Source organism: Syngnathus acus, chromosome 4, assembly GCF_901709675.1.
Source record: "Syngnathus acus chromosome 4, fSynAcu1.2, whole genome shotgun sequence".
Lineage (NCBI taxonomy): Eukaryota > Metazoa > Chordata > Actinopteri > Syngnathiformes > Syngnathidae > Syngnathus > Syngnathus acus.
This window is the reverse complement of record NC_051090.1, coordinates 200001-214238: the sequence shown is the minus strand read 5'-3', so window position 1 is coordinate 214238 and position 14238 is coordinate 200001. Positions and strand designations below refer to the sequence as shown.

Sequence of the window (14238 nt, the reverse complement as noted above, 5' to 3'; positions counted from 1 at the left end):
GAGAGAGAGAGAGAGAGAGAGAGAGAGAAGAGAGTAGGTGGGTGGGTTGGAGGCGAGGTAGCAAAAGAGAGAGAAGGAGAGAGCCAATAATCAACTGTGAGACGTCAAGAGAGTGACTTGGAGTGAGATGAGATGAGATGAGAGATGTCGGAAGCCCTGACGACTTCCAGCGTGATGATGCAAAGCGTCCATCCTCCCACTTGAGATGCCTGCATCTTTCCACCTGCTTCCTTGCGTCTGTCTGTCCGTCAGCCGCTCGTACGGCGGGAGCGCGGCACAAGGCAGATTGACCGGCCATCTCCTCGGAAGAGGAAGTGGAGAGCTTGTTTCGGAAGAAGACAAAAGAAATAACTGGCGAGTCCCTTTCAATAATCGCGTGCCATCCGGCCGGCCCGCGCTCCCTCGCACGCTCCCTCTTTGTTGATTGTCCACTTATAGACTTGGGGTCTGGAGACCATGGACAAAAGGAAGCAAAGATTGGACCAAGAGTGGATGAACCAATGGACTGCATGCTCCGAGATGCTCAGGTTCCAATTGTAAAAAGGTTTTCATCTGACATCTGCTCTCGTGGAACAAAAGGAGAAGAAAACACCAGAAAAGACTACTGCTGTGCCTCGTCACTTGTACTCTGCATTGGATAGCAAATCCAAAATGGACAGAAGAACAAAAAGCGTTTGGACGTGAACACGTTGTTGTTGTCTGACAGACAGAAGAAGGTGACAAGCAAAGATGAACTATATTTTTGGCAACAATACTCTGTACCCCCGCAGTGGGAGGGGAGGTGGAAGTTCTGGGGGCCAAGGTGCAGGGCTGGGCGTCAAAGCAAAGCAGGGACCAAAGCGTGGCTCCTCAGAGGAACTGGCAGCGCCGCACAACTCCTCCCCATCCACCTCTTCTCCTGCCTCCTCCTCTCCTTCCACGTCCTCCTCTCGCTGGCAGCAGCTCCTTCTCTTCTTCTCCAAGAGGAGCGCCTTCACTGATTGCATTACGTCTAGCCAGGTAACGCATGTCTCGACTGTGAATTGCGCTTAAGGGGCGCTAGGTGGGAGATCGGGGTGGTGGCAGAGATCGGATCGAAGATGTTGGATCCGTGTTGATGTGAACTGCTGCTATCATACTCAACCAATGAAGGCATGTTGTGAACCTTGAGAAGATGCTATGCTGCCAGTGGAAGTGCAGGAAGGAAGGAAGGAAGGAAGGAAGGAAGGAAGGAAGGAAGGAAGGAAGGAAGGAAGGAAGGAAGGAAGGAAGGAAGGAAGGAAGGAAGGAAGGAAGCGAGGGAGGGAGAGAGGGAGGAAGGAAGCAAGGAAGCACACAGCTCAATAAGATGACCAAGGAAGCCTTTGGAATCCAAAAAATGGCTTCAAATAGATGGTCCGGAAAATGAAAGCTGTATGATAAGCTTCTGAAGTCGTAAATGCCCAGAGCCTCCTGGAGTAAAAGACTTCTTAAGTTCAAGCCGAAAAGCCATTCTTCAGTCATTTCAAATTGGTTGTGATGTAGAAAAAAAGACTGTGGCTATCTTTAGAATAGTACAGTTGTATTTTTATCATCATCATCATCATCCTTTTGCTTCTTCCTTCACCTCCCACAAGCTTACTTGCACACTCCGAGACATTATAGCACAAGTGGGAGGAAAGCAATGTTGACAAGCGCAAATATGAAATGATGAAGACAATCTTTAGGATTCATTTCATAGAAAAAGAACAATAGTATCAATGGCACTCTTTAGACAGACAGACCTATTGCATTTTGCCATAGGGACCCGTACGTGCAAAAATACATTCTGGACAAAGGTGACGATGAAAAGCATGACTTGAGTGCTAACCCATTTTCAGACATGCTTCTTTTTGATCACATCTACCTGAGGTGTCTGAAAATGGACTCGAATAGAAGACGAATAGGGAGGGCTTGATGTTTTCACTTTTTTAGGGGCGTGACGAAAGCTATCGAAGATGTTTACAACCTGAGCCACTTTATTGCGTTGGACATCACTGTAGGAGGCATCAACGTGGGGATGACTTTGCGCTAGTCAATGTCATCATCGATCGGTCTGTGAAAGCGGCTTTGGAGAAAGTCAAAAAGAAAGGCTTTGAAATACATACTTGTGCACATATATGCAACTACACAGTCAAATGAGTGCATATGAGTTTTGGGTGTTGCATCATCTTGTGTGTGTGTGTGTGTGTTGTGTGTGTGTGTGTGTGTGTGTGTGTGTGTGTGTGTGTGTGTGTGTGTGTGTGTGTGTGTGTGTGTGTGTGTGTGTGTGTGTGTGTGTGTGTGTGTGTGTGTGTGTGTGTGTGTGTGTGTGTGTGTGTGTGTGTGTGTGTGTGTGTGTGTGTGTGTGTGTGTGTGTGTGTGTGTGTGTGTGTGTGTGTGTGTGTGTGTGTGTGTGTGTGTGTGTGTGGGATGATGCTTTCATATCAGTTCACACTCTTCCCTCCCTCACACAGCGAGTCTCGCTATCGACTCTTTGCACTTGTTTCCCTCTAGCCTCTTCTCTGTCCATGAGCAATCATTTTAATGCCTTCTGTAATGCAACACAAGCACAGAAAATGTTCCGCTAATGTGCTTTTTGGGGCTCTGCACAAACGTGCATCATTGCTAAAGTCAACCAATGGGTAGGAACGGGAGTGCGATTGCTCATCTGTCTCTTTTATGCCGCTGTTGTGAACCTGGTCCACCGATACAGTACATTTTTGTCTGACAGGGCAATGTAATATATTGGAGGATGATGAACAGAAGATGGATGGATGGATGGATGGATGGATGGATGGATGGATGGATGGATGGATGGATGGATGGATGGATGGATGGATGGATGGATGGATGGATGGATGGATGGATGGATGGATGGATTTGTTTATTTATTTATAAATGCATGCAATGTTTGGCATAAAAAAAGGCAAAACCACAGGGAGGAGGGGCACAGTAGCTCATTTGCTCATTTGAGTATTGCCTTGGACTGCTGACGCCATGCACCATAAACAATTGTAAACATAAAGAGGTGAGGCTTCACACTTGCTTATTTTCCACCGACTGGCCTCCGCTAATAGAAGCAAGCAATTGGAGTCAGCAAACGCTTACAGTTGAGCAAAGTAGAAGAGGCCATGGCCAATCGCTGGCAGGTCCGGCCCACTGAATGTCATTCATTCAAAATCAGGCTCACAGTTGCTTTGTCGTATGGAGGGCTGGCTGGTTGGCTGGCTGGCTGGCTGGCTGGCTGGCTGGCTGGATGGATGGATAGATGGATGGCTGGCTGGCTGGATGGCTGGCTGGCTGGCTGGCTGGCTGGATGGATAGATGGATGGCTGGCTGGCTGGCTGGCTGGCTGGCTGGCTGGCTGGCTGGCTGGCTGGCTGGCTGGCTGGCTGGCTGGCTGGCTGGCTGGCTGGCTGGCTGGCTGGCTGGCTGGCTGGATGGATGGCTGGATGGATGGCTGGATGGATGGCTGGATGGATGGCTGCATGTGGGCCGGTGCGAAATCTGCTGCAAGGATCTTAATGATTGGTCTTTAATGCATTTCTCCTGAAGCATGCCTTCACCTGTATAACTGTATCCTGCTAAAGTGCAGAAAATACACATGGCAAGTTCACAAATAGTCCTTTAAGATCCCTGTCTTTTTTTTTTCTGGTTTCATGGCAACATAGAGTAATGGTCATATTCCTCTCCTCACTTGTTAGCAGCCCCTGCCTGCCCCCCCCTCCAAGCAATATTTTAGTCTTGGCTTCATTTAACATTGTGTTGCCAACTGCCTTGCCTATTCATCTTGCTATTCATCAACTTGCGGCTAGCTAGCTAGCCTACAGCCCTGGCAGCACTTTACACAGTGCACGCGCAACAATAAAACAACCTTTCCCTCATCATCTCCCTGCTTTCTTTATGTAGGCGGACGCTTCTATATATGCCGTCTTCTTTCGAGGAGCAACGTGTGCCAAGCTGACATGATCGATTTGGACCTCAAAGCCATTTATTGATAGAAATCACTAAGCCATGTTCATTGTCAAATACCATCTGTAGATGGCCAAAGGCAAGCAGGCAGGCAGGCAGGCGGGCACGGGCGCTAACGTCATGGAATCATTTCGTTTCCTCAACCATAAAGATAGGAAGAAGAGAAAACAAATCTATAGCCTTCAACGCTAAAGTTTCAAAGACTAATGTTTATATTAAACACCGATTTAGGCGGCTTGCGTTCCGTAGTGGTTCTAGTCATCGATTGAATCCAAGTTGAAATGTTCTTGCACATCATTGTATTCTGTTTGCACAACTTTATTGGAATTGTAAAAAGATGCATTCTTGTAAGTAACTAGGTCAGTGCATAGAAACACTCAGGCACCTGACCTGGCTTGCCATGTTTTGCTTTAAAAGAAGAAGAACAAAAAGGTTCTCCACCAATCACGGCTCGGGACGCATCATACTCTTCCACGCTGACCGCGAGCGCTTTGCTGTGAGCCCTGGTGTCCTATCGATTAGTCACGCCTGGCTGCTGTCATGTGCACAAGAGCGCCCAAGCTCCTAATTGGCCGGTCCGGGACGAGCGAGAGCGCATCCCACTTGTACGGACGGAGGGGGACGGACGGCAAGAGCGAGGAGGCACAAACATGAGAGCATCTGAAAAGAAAGACGTGAGCTCATGTCAAGTTTTGAAGATCAAGGCAAGCCTTTTTTTTCTTGATTATTCTTTCGGACTCTAATTTCCCAAAGACGTGTGTGTGTGTGTGTGCGTGTGCGTGTGCGTGTGCGTGTGCGTGTGTTTAGCTATGGGTTCCCCTCTGGAATATAAATCGGCAACATCGCAAGTGGAGTCCCTGGATTTCCCAAACAAAGCTGGAGTATTACTTCACTGGTTCTATGTTTGAAGTGCCACCTGAACTTGGAGGATGCGCATTATCTGAGAGACTGATAACTGGAGCCCAGCCTGTAGCCTGTTGGTGGAAAGTCTTCCTTTGGGGTGCAGGAACAGACTTTGCGTCCATTCTGTCCTAATGTAAAGACTGAAAGCGAGCTTCACCCATCTGAGGTACATTGTCACACTTCACGACCTGGCTTTGTTCAATTCATGCCGTAGCCCAGGCGGCAGGCACGGAAAGGCCTTTCCCAAACGTGGACCTCTTTGTCGGAATGGACGGAGGAGACAAATGAAGGAAGGGGAAAAGTCCGACGTTGCTTTCAGTTCTTCGTTGACCTACATTATGTGAGCGGCTCTTTTGTCATCCCTGTCGAAGCGATGGAGCGGTAAGAGGGAAAGAAGACGCAGCCGCCACGGATGCGGCCTTCCTGCCGCTATGACCACTTACTTCCACAGCCACGACTTCTGTTGTAGCCCTAAAAAGCCCGCCGGCTCTTCCAAGGGAAAATCCAGCAAAGGGAAGGTCAAGTCCGGCAAGAGCCAGCATCATCACTCCAAGCGTAGCCCCAAATTACTGCAAGTCCAGACAAGTCAATGGCAGCGTTCCCCCCTCCACTCGCCCAAGCACACTAGTCAAAAAGGCTGTCCTTCGCCCAAACCTCTTCCTTCGCCTTCACCCAGCTATTACCACATTCCGTCTCCGAGTCAATGTCATCTAGCGCCGCCGCCGTTCCACAGCTACCAGCTGGCGCCGGAATCACCCAATCATCTCCTGCATTCCGCGAGCCATCATCAGATCTGTCTGTGGCCAGGTCATCAGCAGCAGCAGCAGCAGCAGCAGCAGCAGCAGCATCAGCAGCAGCAGCATCATCAGCAGCAGCAGCAGCAGCAGCAGCAGCAGCAGCAGCAGCAGCAGCAGCAGCATTTTTCTCCAAATCGGCAACACTTTCTCCCTCTGGCCTCGGGAGGTCGCCCACTTTCCTCGCCATCGTGGCATCAACTCTGTCATCATCAGCAGCAGCAGCAGCAGAGTCACTCCAACAGTCACAATTTGTTGTTCCAGGACTACCAATCTCAATGTTCTCCTCTTCTGCCGCACTGCTCGCAGTCTCTTTCCATCCATCCCTTTCACTCGGCACAGACAGCGCTGTGTTCAGCTCTGGCTGGTTACGGCTGGAGCACGTTGCCCACGCAGCTAGCCCACAGGGCCGCTGGAGGAGGAAATTTCCAAAACTTGAAAGACACTGTGACAAAGAGCAAAAGCAAAGCAAAGGCCGGGAGCAGACCGTGGCCCAATGACTCCTACTTGTGGGATGTCCGCTCTGTGGAACCCCCCGCCGCCGCCGCCGCTCACACGCAGCGCTTTCCACAAATACAAGCCCATGTACGTGTACAGGTAGGTTGCATAGGCAACCAGTATGGATCGTGTTAAGCGCTTCATTGCTAATTGATTGCATACAATCAGGGCCTGTGTCCAATTCACATTGAAAGTTCCAAAGAGCAGGAGCAGCCCTAAATTCCGAAAAGCTGTTGAATTGTGAGCTATTTATTTTTGACCAACTTTTGTTGTACTAAGACACCTGAGAAGTGTTTTTAGCGTCCAAACTCTTCTCTTGAGTTTTGGACCAGAGTAGGGATTAGAGTCCATTTTTGATTACAGCACAGCACAGTACAGCACAGCACAGCACAGCACAGCTCAGCTCAGCGTGTTGCCTGATCTGAAATTGTCCTTAATCTGATCCTATTCAAGCTGCTTTGGACATATGCTGGCATTTTCTTCTTACCTCTTAGTCAAGATTTGCTTTCTTTCTTTGACATTTTCACGTGAGTGTTCAGGGCTTAGTTTTCCGGTCAGATGAAGAACAGACCAAGCTGTTGCAAAACAATGTTGCGATTCAACTCAATGCAAAATACTATGTTGCATTCTAATCATCTAATCAAATGAATAAAAGATTTGAAATTGGGACATGAAAGTAAGATTCACAAATGATGAAATGAAAGCAGATGAATTCCTTTGTAGACCTTTCATCCGTACGTAGATCTTAGATGAGTGAATTAAAAGTGCGTTTGAGCACTTTTGCTCAGAATTTGGGGGGAAAAATATGAATCTTTTTTTCCAAAAGGCTGATGTTGAACTTGTTGTGCCTTTGGATGGCAGGCATGTGCACCTTCTGCTCCTCGTTGCTGTTGTTGACTTGACTCCTCCCGACCATGCCATGACTAATCCCTCTGATCCTCTCTCTTTTTCGCGTTCCCATGTGGGATCAAGCATCCATTCAGCATGACTGACAGATTGGACACGTTAGATAGACAGACAGACAGACACAGCGAGGGAGGGAGGGAGGGAGGGACAAAGAGCGAACGAGCGAGCGAGCGAGAGATCAGGGGACGTGATGGATGGATGGATGGATGAGAGAGATTGAGATTAGTATTGAGCGCTAAATGCTATTCCTGCTTTGTTGCATTGATGCTGGCTGGACACTTCATTTGCTTTCTGAACACACAGTGAGCTTCGAATTTTCCTTCTAGCGGATTTTTGCTTTATGGGAGACGACTTCGATATTGGATTGCGTCCATATACTCTGAGATGGGGCAAAAGAGGAGAGGTGGAATCCATGAGGGACTCAATGTGATTGAGTGAGGAAGAGCATTTACCAAGCAGAAAAGAGGGAAAGCTCGTGTGTCTGCTTCATCCGTTCTTTTCCTTTGCTATTCTGATCAATCACAGGTAGATGGACAAGAAAGAGCTTGGCTTTTTCTTTCCAGCAGCATATCATGCACTTTGATGCATTGCTGCTAAGTGGCAAATCAATGATGGATGTGCAAGTGGATTCTTTGAATGTCAATTGAGTGAGTGGGCCTCATCAATGATGACGCTTTGAATTGGTATTGTCTGTTGAGAGGGCTGCGCAGTATGCCATGTGGTGTACGCAGCGCAGCGGCTTCATGCTAGCCATCCGTACTCGACATGCTGTACCAAAACATGAGACGAGTAAGTTGTCGCAGGGCTCTTCTTCTTCTTTCTTCCGTAATGACCATCAATTCATCAACTTTATTGTATCTTGCAGGCCAACCCCCCTCCATTGGTGGTGAACACAGACAGTGTGGACACCCCCCCATATGTGAGTACGACTTTGAAAATATGTTTGGAAAGGAAAAAAGAACAGACGCCTGCCTGCCTGCCTGCCTGCCTGCCTGCCTGCCTGCCTGCCTGCCTGCCCGCCCGCCCGCCCGCCCGCCCGCCTGCCTGCCTGCCTGCCTGCGTGTTTCATTTTGCTACATTGTGATGTTGGTTTGATTTCCAGAAATGGTTCCGCCCTAATTGGTGACCTCTGGATACAATGGTTGAATCCAGAATAATATGGGCCCAGATGTCATTTTACTGCTAGCCAGCTGCCACAGCAAATGGGCGTCTAACCTTATTATGTAATTGCTCTGAAATCCAAAGAGATTACTTTTGTAAAGTTTCACTTACTATACATTTTTGCCCCTATCATTTCAAGAAAAGCGCAGAGGTTAAAAATGACGACTCCACGTGAAATGATTATTTTCCACGATGCCGTAAATATTTGAACGTCCAAGAATAATCTCTATTCATATTCCTTGTTGGCAATTGTACGTGGCGTAATGATGGAAATGTAGTCGAAAGCACCGATTACAGACAAGGCGATTACTCGGGATGCCGTTTGTGTTCATATATGGAAGCCAGGATGCGAGAATATGAAATCATTCCATCTGATTTGAGTCCAATGCAAACAAGTTGACAGACATTGTGATATTTTTTTCTTTTTTCATACTCACAAATCCCATTCTCTCTTTCTACATATGCCGTCTCAAACAGGTCAATGGAACAGAAGCAGACTTTGAATATGAGGAAATCACATTGGAGCGGGTAAAAACAGAAGGATTTGTACCAATACGATAGATACTAAAGCTACGACTATTTCCTCCAACTTTCTTTCCTTTCTTCCCCGTCCGTCCGTCCATCCGTCCTTCCTTTGTGCGTTGTCGTGTCTCCTCTCTCAATGATACTCTCCTTTGTCTCTCTCTCTCTCTCTCTCTCTCTCTCTCTCTCTCTCTCTCTCTCCCTGAGGCTCTCTTGCCATTCATTCATTCATTCCTCTGGCTGCTTCTTCTTTTCTCCTGTGACCTGGATCTGTCTGCTCGAGTGCCACTGCTTTCAAGACACATACACGCAAATAGAGAACCAAAATGAGCCACATCCATATTCACACATTGAAAGAACCCAGCACTGTCAAACAAATGGTGCCAAATCACGAGTGGCTCGTTATTTGTATTAGGATCTAGTACGTAGCGGCCGTGTTGCCGTGAAAACGCTCACCTCCGTCATCTGTGTTTGTGCACAGGGTAACTCAGGTTTGGGCTTCAGTATTGCAGGAGGGACCGACAATCCCCATATTGGAGAAGATCCGTCCATCTTCATTACCAAGATTATACCCGGAGGGGCCGCGGCCCAGAATGGACGACTCAAGTGAGACATCCTTGCGCAAAATCATTTCATTTTGAAGTTGGAATGGATCAAAGCAGCGTTTTGGGCAACTTGTGAAGGGATTTCGGTTCACGTCAAGAAAAGTCTGGGGAAAGGCGTCCATCAGAAAGCGGGTTAAGCTTGAAATCAGGGAAAAGCAAGCTACGTCAATGAAACTGTGACGCTTTTCTGTCACAAGAAAGCCGGAGTTTCGACGGCGGCCCAGCGTAAGCTACGGCTTACCCGTTTGAAAGAAATACGACGGACATGGCGGCGCAATCGATTTACGTGGGGAGGGGCTGGGCGCCGGCCGGCCGGCCGGCCGGCGGGCAGGGTTTGTGCTTTCTTCATTCCCGGAAGAGTTTTTGTCGCAGCGCTGTCCTTTCGCAAGAGACTCCATCATTCATATCAAACACGTGCTCGTTTTTTTTTGCAAGCCATAGCTTTTTCTTTTTTTTTTTTTGCCCCGCCCCCCCTTCGGCCGGCCGGTCGGTCGGTCAAAATTGATTTCTGATGGGATGCTGCCCACAGTCTGCTCTGGCTCAAGGTCAGCTCCTTCCTCCACAGTAGTCCGAAGCATCTATCTGGAATACGGCCAGCCGTCCGAGCCGTTGACGTTGTTATTAATATATTGGTCCGAGCAAATGCAGTAGCTTAAGTAGGCACGGGAAACGGAAGAAACGAGGACGCTGTCATTTGTTCAACGGCTGCACATTTGAATTGCAAATTGCTCTTACTTATGACGACGGCCTCAGATTTGATTTGAATCGTACAGCTCTTATGATGTTGCCGCTCGCGCAGGGTGAACGACTCCATCGTCCGGGTCAATGACACCGACGTCAGGGAAGTGAGCCACAGTGGGGCGGTGGAGGCACTCAAGGATGCCGGAGGTTTGGTCCGACTGTGCGTACGACGCAAGAAGAGCCTTACCGATAAAATGGTGGATATCAAGCTAGTCAAAGGACCCAAAGGTAAAGAACGGCAAACACAAGTACTTGCAAATGTATTGATTGAAAAACCAAACCAAAAAAGTCCCTCATTTCTGGCCTATCAAACGTAACCGGAATATGAAGCGTATCAGAAGAGTCAAGTGTTGATTGTTTCTTTTCAGGCCTGGGATTTAGTATAGCTGGTGGAGTAGGAAATCAACACGTTCCGGGTGACAACAGCATTTATGTGACAAAGATCATTGAGGGGGGCGCTGCGCAAAAAGATGGCCGGCTACAGATAGGGGACAAACTTGTAGCTGTAAGTATTATGTTGGTCTCAATCACTATTGACAATGAACGCACATTCACATCGATACGAAGCATCATTACATGTGCAAATGATCCGTTCTGCTGCATTCCTAGGAAATCGCAATGTCTCATCGAATCGAATGATTGAAAACACACATGCGTACATCCATTTAATGATGTGTCTCCAGGTAAATGCATCTTCTTTAGAGGAGGTTTCTCATGAGGAAGCAGTTGCAGCCCTAAAGTCAACCCCAGATGTTGTTTACCTACGCGTGGCCAAACACACTTCTGTCTTTATCAACGAAACCTTTCCTCCTCCCGATGTCACCAATTGTAAGTATCTGGTTGATGTTCCGTTCAAATAGATTACGGGTGACACAAGCTTGAATAGCAGCCCGAGCTGTTCTACTTGATGTTGCCGACATGCTTTTGAACCAAATTTCTTGCCACCTGTGCTTGAATGGCATGCGTGATGGTTAGAACATTGGCGGGGGGACACCCTCAACTTTAAATGGATTTTTTTTTTTCATTTCTAAAACAGGCTGTTTTTTGCCGGGAAAAAAAACAACAATCACAATTTCGAGTACACCCTCTTCCCCAGCGACCGCTGCAAAAAAAAGAAAACATGGTCAAGCACAACACAGTTTTGATAGGATGAGATGCTCAAGACAGTCTGAAGTGCTCATTCATGATGTTGCCTTTAACACGATGTGACTGGATGATGAAGGAGACCTGCTTTTGTTTTGATCCCAGCCTACCCTTCGCATCATGACAATCACATAAGCCCCTACATGAGCGGGAGCCAGTCTGTTAGCCCGGCCCCACTGACCACGCCCAGATACTCACCGATGCCCAGGTCCGTGACGGAAAATGACGACTTCACCAGGTAAGTAACGAGTCGGTGCAGAAAAGACAAACGTTTGTAATGTTAAGGTTAACCTTTGACGAGAGCCCAAATTCACTGCCTGACCTCTGCTTGCAAGGTTGTGACGTGCCTGCCTGCGTGCGTGCGTGCGTGCGTGCGTGCATGTGTTTGGGTGTGCGTGCGCATGCTTGTGTCAATTTGGCAGATGGCAATCAGAATTTTCATCTGGCATGTAAACTGAGGTCACATACGTAGACACGTGCACATTCACTCTGGGTCGGGTCGGGGCTGCTTTACTATCTTTAATCCATTTTAATGGGAGGATTACAGCCTATCACAATCCACGTCACTCAACTGGCGTCACCGTGGTTACTAGAATATGACTCCGAACGTCATCATCTTTTTGCCCAATCACAATCTTTTCACTATAATAAATCTGATAAGCTGCAGACTGACTGCCGAATGGTCATTTGGATGTGCGCTCTTTCTTTCCGAGCTATGTGGTGGTGGTGGCCTATGTGTGTGTGTGTGCGTGCGTGTGCGTGTGTGTGTGTGTATATCCACGTCTACATATATAGACGTATACATATATCCATACGTATACGGATATACCTAACCCTGAAATCTACAATTTACACAGTATATATAGTACGACTGAGGAAAATGCTTCATAATGTTGAACATTTGAATTTCATGATACGGTAGCGCCATCTACTGGGCAACCGTAGTGAGCTATCGCTTTCCTTCAAGTGTAATGCATGCCTCTTCCCATCTACGGTGCATATGATACAAACGCTCGCCCTCCCTCCCTCCCTCCCTCCCTCTCTCCCTCCCTCCCTCTTGAAATTTCATGTATAGGTGATACAAAATGAGACCAAGAAGAATTCTTTTCAGCCTAACAACTGTTAGTATTTCCTTTTTGATGTTGTCACTCCTCCCTCCCTCCCTAGCTCCCTTCTTCTGCATACGGTTAACTTGGCTTTACTGCTGTAGACATGCTTACAGTGAGGGAGGGCCTGTTTTGAAATGAAAATCTTTCTTTTTCCATGGAGTTGAGAAGTGCCAAAACCGTCTTGTATTCTTTCCCTTAGGGAGCCTCGGCGTGTGTTGCTTCACCGAGGGTCTACGGGTCTTGGTTTCAATATCGTTGGAGGAGAAGATGGCGAAGGAATATTCATTTCCTTCATTCTGGCTGGTGGTCCAGCTGATCTTTGTGGGGAACTCCACAAGGGGGACCGGATCCTCTCTGTACGTGGGTGCCGAGCCAAAGCCAAGATGTTCTTTGTGGATTTGGCTCTTTGCTTTCTCAAAGTACTATGTGTCTTTGGATGTAGGTGAATGGAGTTGACCTGTCGACAGCGACACACGAGCAGGCGGCTGCGGCTCTGAAGAACGCGGGACAAACGGTCACCGTTGTAGCGCAGTATAAACCGGAAGGTGAGTGCTAATGGCCTGGCTAATGTATACAGTATTTGTCAAGGATGGAGTGTAGGATTAGTAAAGCAGGAATCCTTTCAGTGTTGTTGTTCTTTTTTTATTCCTTTACTGTGTGCTGACTCTCCTATAGTGCTGATTAGTGACTGTTGAATGAGCTTCATTCAGCCCTTCTGTTCATGCTGCGTATCGGTCCTTTTGAAGGCCGTGTTTGTCCGGCTCCCGTGGCAATACTGAGCAGCGAGCGACCTGTGGTGCGCCCTCTGCTTCCACCACATAAACATGCAAAGGCGCACATCATGCTGTGTGTGTTTATTGGTTGGTCCTTCTGTTATTTATACGAGGAATACGACCTGCTGTCATCAAATGCAGAACAAGTGTAGATACGTATGTACAAAGTGAAAAGACATCTTTAGGAACCTCTTTCTGCAAAGTGGTGGGACAGTGAAATGGCAGAAAATGTCCGAAATGGCAACATGGATTGATTAAGAGGTGGTGCAAAGAAAGGAGCAGGCTGCAAGTGGCGCTTGACTACATTTGGGGCCAAGTGTGCCAGTGCCCCAGGTACAGCCAATGGGCAAATGTTTGTGCTTTTGACCTTCCATGTGGTGAATTTTGAAGCCATAGAATATTGATCTGCGTGGCAGTCTCAGCATTGTTGTGCATTTCAGAACGTTTTCACCTCGGTGATCATTTGAGGTGCATATCGCTTTCGATGCCACGAGTAGCTGATTCGGCAGCTTCAAGTGTGCTCTTCTCCCCCTTTGTTTCCTGCTGCGGGACTGACTACTTTAGTCAAGCCTTCTGTTTGATTTCCGTCTTAGTCACATGGATTGCACACAACTGTCACTGTCATGCGCACACAGACACAGTCCATGTCTGTCGGCAGCAATGCACAGGGGATTAGCTCCGCTTGTCTTAGTCTGCTTCTTACACGATATGCTCGTGCCCTCTATTTGTTATGAAGTGGAGGATGCAGGCGCAGTGAGGCTTGTGGCAAAAATGAGCTCAAGATTGAACGTTTGTATATAGCTCTGTAATTTGGCCATCTTATTGTGTGATGGATCACAGTGACATTGTGAGTGCAATGGCGTTAACCATGCTGATTTTCCTCAAGATAAAGGTGCGTAGGAGGTGTCTCATGCTTTTGATTCCCTTTTTTCACTTACTTTGAGATATGATGCTCGTTGAGCGTGACGCGCAAGTTGAAATTGAAAAGAAACATGCCGTGAATGAATTCATACTAGAGCAATTCAAAGAGCAGAGAGAGACAGAGACAGAGAGAGAGAGAGAGAGAGAGAGACAGCGAGAGTCATTACTGAAGATGAAACGCATCCCTGACTGGTTTATTTTTCGTCCATCA

General features: G+C 47.6%; 1 protein-coding gene across 9 annotated transcripts in view; it reads left to right on the top strand.

The window, feature by feature from the left end:
* LOC119122247 (discs large homolog 1-like protein) overlaps positions 1-14238 on the top strand; it is a 40337-nt gene that overhangs the window by 20323 nt on the left and 5776 nt on the right. For 7 of the 9 annotated variants that reach the window (XM_037250548.1, XM_037250545.1, XM_037250541.1 and 4 more), the window contains 9 exons: positions 7918-7971; positions 8691-8741; positions 9217-9341; positions 10140-10309; positions 10450-10586; positions 10765-10909; positions 11330-11462; positions 12533-12689; positions 12776-12878. In XM_037250548.1, the coding sequence (XP_037106443.1) occupies positions 7918-7971; positions 8691-8741; positions 9217-9341; positions 10140-10309; positions 10450-10586; positions 10765-10909; positions 11330-11462; positions 12533-12689; positions 12776-12878 (1075 nt within the window). Of the gene's footprint in view, positions 1-403; positions 1000-7223; positions 7842-7917; positions 7972-8690; positions 8742-9216; positions 9342-10139; positions 10310-10449; positions 10587-10764; positions 10910-11329; positions 11463-12532; positions 12690-12775; positions 12879-14238 lie in introns of those variants that run through there. The other 2 variants (XM_037250546.1, XM_037250547.1) reach the window with 2 other exon arrangements.